The sequence below is a fragment of the Alligator sinensis genome, unplaced genomic scaffold (genome assembly GCF_000455745.1).
Source record: "Alligator sinensis unplaced genomic scaffold, ASM45574v1 scaffold707_1, whole genome shotgun sequence".
NCBI classification, from domain to species: domain Eukaryota; kingdom Metazoa; phylum Chordata; order Crocodylia; family Alligatoridae; genus Alligator; species Alligator sinensis.
The window spans coordinates 2606046-2612977 of NW_005842065.1; the positions used below are offsets into that span (position 1 = coordinate 2606046).

Below are 6932 nucleotides of genomic sequence, written 5' to 3' on the forward strand. Positions count from 1 at the left end.
TATAGCATAGAAGGCTGGGGTTTGGATTCCATTCCTACTCGATACAGAAATTACTACATACCAACAGTAGCCTGAGCTGCCATGATCTAAACTGAACTGAATCATGTGGGGTGCAGTGAATATCTGTTAGGACACAGAATCCATCACAACTGGTGCTAATATTGGGTATCGGCCACTCCTAGAAGAGCTTGCAAGTCAGAGTTTGGGCCAGGACACTGAGGAGGTTGCCAGTTTCCTGGGTTTAATCATAATACCTCTTTGATTTTGGAAGATAGCGACAATTGCAGGATAACAGCCAAATTAAACAGAGAGCACATGCCTTTGCTCTGAACAGTCCTATTTTTAGAAGGTTTAGCAGTAAGGTCTCCCTTAAACACAAGCTTTTTCATATAAATAAACATTCATTACATTCACTTATTTCCTGCTTTACAACATCTGCAGTATTAGGCACTGATACCTGCCTCTGCCTGTGCAGAGCTCTGTGTAATGAGTGGCTTATTTTGAGTGGTTTTGCGGCCACAGCCCAGACAACAAACGATATTTAGGGATTTACCGTTCACACTGTTGATGAGGGCTGCTGTGGCAGGCTGGATGATTTCACCGTTCAAAGCAGGATACTTGTATAGGAGGGAAGAGATAGCTTGTAGTAAGTCTACCAGTTTGGCTTCAACAGGACCTGAAACAACTGGTCCTAAAATTAAAAGAAAAAAGGAAAAAATGGACCTCTGGTGTTTGACCACATGAAATAACATTCTTTCTCATCCTCTTAAGCATCCCCTACCAACCAGGCTGAGCTGCAGTCTCTATGACAGGAAACTGGCACACAAGTGGCATGCAAAACAGAAGCAAATTAGGATCTCAGACTGAAGCATTTCTTCTACATGCAAAACCCACATGCACTACTGGGATGGAGCCAGGAAATGCCCACAGGCCATTTAAACCAGCTTTTCCTACTTGTTCATATATCTGCTCTGTTTCTCCCATTTGACCGTAGTTATTTGTGGTAGAATTTCAGGGGCTTATTTTTTTTAAAGACTTGTTGCTGCATTCTTGCCCATACCTGTACTTTCTACATTAATCTTCTATCTTGTTGATACAAGTGGTGAATCTTCCTTCTCTCTGCCACAGGAATGTGGCAGTCCAAAACATATCTCTATACAGCTTTATGTGCAATGTAATGACAGGATTTTATTTAAACAGCATTGAACTCTACCATTGATACCATTCCTCACAGGCCTTTGGCTCTCACTCCTGGGACTTTTCTCCACTGATGCATCTCAACTCTCTCATTGAAAAGCCCATCCAGGACAAAACCAGATGGAGAGGGGCATTCCCTTCAGCTATGCCAGAACCAGTACAGAAACAATCTTAAGTTGCTCCCCAGTTTTGTGTAGTTCACAGGGGTCACCTTTTTTTTTCCCTATGGAAATTGCATTCAGCAGCAGAATGTGGATATGCTACCTCCTTCCCATTGAATTACTGTGAAACACTCTATTTCTTTGGCAGTGAAAGGTAAGAATTTCTTGGGGTAATATTTTTTATTGGACCAACCATGTAGTTGAGATAAAGTTAGACAAGTTTTCAAATGCAAGACAGTGAGCGAAAGACATAGAAAAGAAGGGCTTTGGACATCAAGGCAGCTCCAGAAAAAGAAAGTCTTGTCACAGTGATGACATCAGGAGGAGGAGGGATGTTGATGTCAAAGATGTTGATGTCATGAGCCATTAAACAGTCATTTTGCCACTTAGCAAAAAAAAAAAGTGTTTTGTCTGGTACTATCCATCCCCATGTAGGGTGGGATCAGGGAATCCTACTTGTTAGTAAAGTAGGTACAGATCTTCATCAGCTGTCTCCTGATAGTGTGTGTAGTTAATTACATGCAAAATCAAGATGTTGAATTAAGCAACTGCATAAACAAGGAAAGCAGGGAATAAAAACTTGGCTCAAGCGTTGTGAGGGCTGCCTATCTTTATTGTTTTATGTAAGCTGGGTAGTAAAGAGCATTTACTACTCGGTTTACATAAAACAATGAAGGCAGGCAGCTCTCACTAGACCAGAGCTGCCTCTCCAGATTTAGAATGGCATTAACTCTCATGCCAGCCTCTCATGTAGGAAATACATTTTTAGACACTTACCTTCTTTTTGAAAAAGCTCCCGGAAATTCCTGAATTTCCCATCAATGTTTCTGAGATGTCTTGTGATATGGAGCACTTCATTGGCACAGAGGTCCGGGTGGCTGATGCAGTCACCAGAGGTGGGAGTCTGGATTGAAGCCCAGACAGCGGTCAGAAACCCAGAGTCTGATTCATGATCATCAGTGAAAATGCCATTGTTTGGTGATTTGCCGCCAATCTCAATGTAATGGGCATTATTGCGGTGTCCGGTCCCAGTCATATTAATGTCAAGGTGTATTAGAGAGCACTCAGAAGCACTTACTGTTCCCAGAGTCTCTGTTGGAGCTGAAGCTCTCTGTTACAAACGTTCTTTTTTGGTGCACTGTTCTACAGTATTAGAGACTTCCCCGAGGCTTGCTGTCTCTGAAGCAAAAAGAACCAACATTCTATAAAAGATCTTATGAGAAATACAAAATTCTGGGAAAAACAAGAGGGTTTGAGGTTAATTCTGAAGTTGTTGCTCCCAGCATTTATTCAAATAACACTAATTCTGTGGAATTGTCATTGCTACCTTCCAAGAATCCAGAAACTAGGCTTTAATCACTTAAAACCTGCAGTAAACACCATCAGGATATTCCTCCGGATATATTACCGCCCGCACATTCCAGCAAATGGAGACACAAGTTCAACAAATGCTCAAGTTTTCCTAACAAGATTCTTTGGGTAAATCCAAAATCTTTTAATAGACCAACTAAAATAGTTGGAAAAATTCTTCTTTGTAAGCTTTTGGGTACAAACACTCTTCTTCAGGCTGAGGAAGTGAGTTTTCCTGAGAGAGACTTTCATGTCAAAGTGAAATCAAAATATCCTTACCAGCTGGGTTTTCATAAGGGGTCTCTCACTTAATGCAAAATTCTTTAAAAGTGAAAGTCTTTGTTCAGAGGAAATGCGTGGAATATTTTGAGTCTCCTTCATTCTCTTTCTCCATTGAAGTTATGGAGGAGAAAACCTGACGACCTGTTTGAAAAAATAGGTTGCTGAATATCCTAAGTGCACAGCCACCTTGCTCTTTGCTGATGATTAAACTCGAAAACTTAGTAGTCGTCCTGATTCTATGCCCTCTTGTCAGCAGCAGCTCCCGATGGCCGCAGTCAGTTTCTGAATTCTCCTGATACACCTTTAATTTTGAACCCATTCAGAGGGCACCAGCCGTGTAAGTCTCACTATGTGCCGTCTGTGTGGGATGAATCTGAAACTTCAGACAAGTGTCAAGCTATGTGGATTTTCCACATTCCTGCCAGGAGTTATGAAATCATTCACTTCCCAGAGTGATTTGGTATTATAGATACCATGTATAATACCAAACTTATCCTCCTACCAGTCTTGTTAACCCTTTTTCTAACTGAACTTCTAAATGGACTTCAAAGTCATTAGGAAATGGAACTGCAAAGCATAGCAAGCTGTTATATGTATAATTAATGTATAATTAAAAAGAAGAGTTCAGCAGACAAGCCAGAAGGTGGAGAATTTGGAAAATAAAATTGCTTATATAAACTAACTATTTGTACTGTGCTATATCAGAGCTTAGATTCCCTAAGGGATTAGAGCCCTTTCTTTCTTTGCTGTATGCACATATAATAAAAAGTTTAGTTGTGAATTAATATATACATTTGTAATATTCTCAGAATGTTATATTGTGCTTTTAAATTCAAAGAGATTTGCAGACATTAGCAAATTAACTCTTACAACACCCTGTAAATTGGGTCAACATCAGTATTATCATCTAGATGGTGCCTGAGATGCAGAGAAATTAAATGATTTGCCCAAGGCCACAACTGGAACAATTAACCAAAGCAGAATTAAAACAAAGGAGCTCCCAGCTTCTATTTCTGTGCTTGGGCTAATAAGCAAACCTCGGTCTAATAGAATACTTATACACAGTGTGCAGGTTATATGCTGTTCAACCAATATGGTTCTGTAACAATATACTTAGAATAATCACCGTATCGAGGTACCAAGCACGCTCATTTTTGTACTTGTATACTTCCTTTCTACCTCACTGTTTCCTTTATCATCATACCACTAAGTGTCTAGGATGTCTTTTATAAATTCAGATCTTCAGACCTATCTATAGTCATTGCCATTCAGAATTATGTTGTGGTGAAGGACTTAACTTACGGCTGTTCCCTCTTAAATCCATAATTATTACACATTGTGTGCTTCATTATGTATATTACCAACCATAATAAAAGTCCTTTTAAATAGGATGACTTGAACTTTCCCACTGGGGGTTTAAAATGTTGAACTCTCAGTAACCAGTGAGGTTAGGACACAAGCTACTTTGTGGCCTACCAGTGAATGTAGAAGTGGGCAGCACTGGGTCCGATTTCTGCATACAATTGGTAACTTTGTTCACACACATTCTGTACACGTGTTATCTCTGGATACTGGGTAGTTTAAGTGAGTTTCCAAGTGACAATGCTGATGTCCAATTTAGCTACACCTTTTCCCTGAAGAGGTCACAACATAAGCTGGACAGTACATGAAAGCGGATTTGCCAGTTACATAACTTGCATAGGCTGTGCTGTGTCCTTATTATCCTGAGATGGCCTCGAACAACAACATGCTCATGCCCACGAGGCTCTAATTCCCTTTCATTGGGATTTCTAGCAGGGTTTGTCAACTGCTTTTAGGGAGCACAAGATGCAATTGCATGTTTACTCACTAGGCGGAGCAGCTGCAGTCTTATGCCCTTGTCCTTAATTCTGTACATGATTACTACAGGTTGATTTGAAGGTGGCTCTGCTCCGGAGGCTTTGTGAGATTCACAAGTGAGATATGCACTGTTCACTTAAATTACAGATCTGTGTGAAAACTATATTCCTACCATTGTTATAACTAACTCCTCAGATGCTTGTCATTGAAAGCATTTAATGAAAATTAATGACATCTCTGCTTATCAGTGTGACAGCACTTTTGTGTGTAGCTCAGCTTTTTTCCCTTTCTGTATGTGTGGATCTTTCACGTAGTAACAGGGAAGTGAAAGCATTTAAAATATCAAAAAATGTGATTGTAAAATCACAAAAATAGACACAGGATGTCAGGTGATCCATTCTGGACTAATGTCCAGGCTGCTGAAGAAGAATAAAATGCAACAGGTCACTTCACATTCTTAATCTTAAAAAAAAAAAAGCAAGCTATTCTGCAGTTTGTTACTTTTCTGATTGTGTCCTAGCATGTCAGAAGTGTTCTAAGTCTTCAGATACACTCCTTTCGTAAGCTGAGCTGGCTATGGTTGTACTCACATCGTCGCAGCTGTGGGTAGCATTGAGCCCCTCCCAATAAGTCATTTTCCTCTTTTTCCTGCTTTCTTCTACCTGCCAGACAGCTCCAGGGTAAAGTGAAGGAGGATCAAGTGGGTAAACAAGTTGAACAGGCTGGTCTTGCCTTGTGCCTGTCTCCTTTTCACCAAAAACAGACACCTCCTTTTAGTTCTTCCAGTAATTCACGTAGGCTCTTTACAGTCTCAGGCAGAATGACTCTCTGCTCTTACGTTAGTCAGGTCACGGCACACATTTAGGCATCTAAATTTTTAGGCAACTATGTAAGTGGTTTGACCTCCAGATGTGTTGAATAATGGGATTAGGGGGAAACAAGAATTGCTGGACTGGAGTCATATGTTTTCTCTCTGCAGACCCAAGTGCTAAAGTCTTGTGAGATAACAGGGACTGGGCTATTCATCAGCTTAGCCTTTCAAGAATTAGCAGTGTGTTCTCATGCAAAACTCGTTAAATTCAGTCAGTGCAGTTAATGAATAACAGCAGCCAGGGATTAGTTTAGAAAGAAGAAAGAAGCCAAGGATTCCTCAAAGCAGGCTTCATTCAGATTATGCCTTGTTACATCAGGGACTAAAGGAAATGGAACTGGCTCTTTATTTCAAATCCCCCCATTAAACCATGATGATGATGCACTTAAGTTTTAAGGTTGTAGCTAGCAGAAAAAACTTAAAAGACATTATTGAAATTTGCTGAAATTACTGTGAAGTGAGAGCCAGAGCCTTGTTTGTAACCATGATATAGGTAGGTTTCTCCACAATTGTCACTTACTTCCAGGAGATGGCAATAGAGGTTAGCGAATAATGAATTATAGTTAGCCACAGTTTTACATAATCTGTGCATAACATCTAGGATAATGGAGTGCATCAATGAGCATAAAAAATGGTGATGAAGCCGTCTGACCAGTAGCACTGAAATGAGTTAATCCTAGAAGTTAAACTTAAAGCTGTGTAATGTTACCAGTGATAGTAGAAGGTAGATCCTACAGCTGCCACAGAAATCCTGAGATTTTTGTGGGAATACAATTATCTATAAATACAAAGTCATGCTCTGAAAGTGACTGCCTTAGAGCTGAAGGCAGCTGGTATTTGCTGGGGAGTCTCTATATTCCAGTCTTCTAGCTGGTATACGTGTAGCTGGAGCATCTTAACTCCCAATCAGGACCATGAACGCTGCGTGCCCCCAGAGGCTGGGGGGACACAGTGAGCTCCCGCAAGTGGCAGCAGCGGTAGGCAGTGCTATTGGTAGGAGGAGCGTGGTGGCGGCAAGCAGGGAGCTCCCGCAGGCGGCCACAGTGCTGTCAGTGGTGGGAGGGTGGGGAGGGAGTGGCAAGTGCCGACCGGCGGTCAGTGACCACCTGCAGACGCCGCCAGCAGTGGTGGCAGCGGCCAGCAGGTGTACCAGGCCCGCCTGCAGATGCCACTGGCAGTGTTGGTGGTGGGGGTGGCAAGCGGCGACTGCCCGCAGGTGCCACTGGCAGTGT

General features: G+C 41.5%; 1 protein-coding gene across 1 annotated transcript in view; it reads right to left on the reverse strand.

Annotated features, from left to right (window-relative positions):
- Positions 1 to 5439, reverse strand: part of GMIP (GEM interacting protein) — a 38957-nt gene extending 33518 nt beyond the window's left edge. Inside the window, exons 1-4 of the mRNA XM_025203987.1 lie at positions 5420 to 5439; positions 2988 to 3131; positions 2136 to 2537; positions 554 to 691 (exon numbers count right to left, since the gene is read on the reverse strand). Of these exons, the coding sequence (XP_025059772.1) occupies positions 554 to 691; positions 2136 to 2394 (397 nt within the window). The 5' untranslated portion in view covers positions 2395 to 2537; positions 2988 to 3131; positions 5420 to 5439. The remainder of the gene's footprint in view (positions 1 to 553; positions 692 to 2135; positions 2538 to 2987; positions 3132 to 5419) is intronic.
- Positions 5440 to 6932: the final 1493 nt, after the last annotated feature.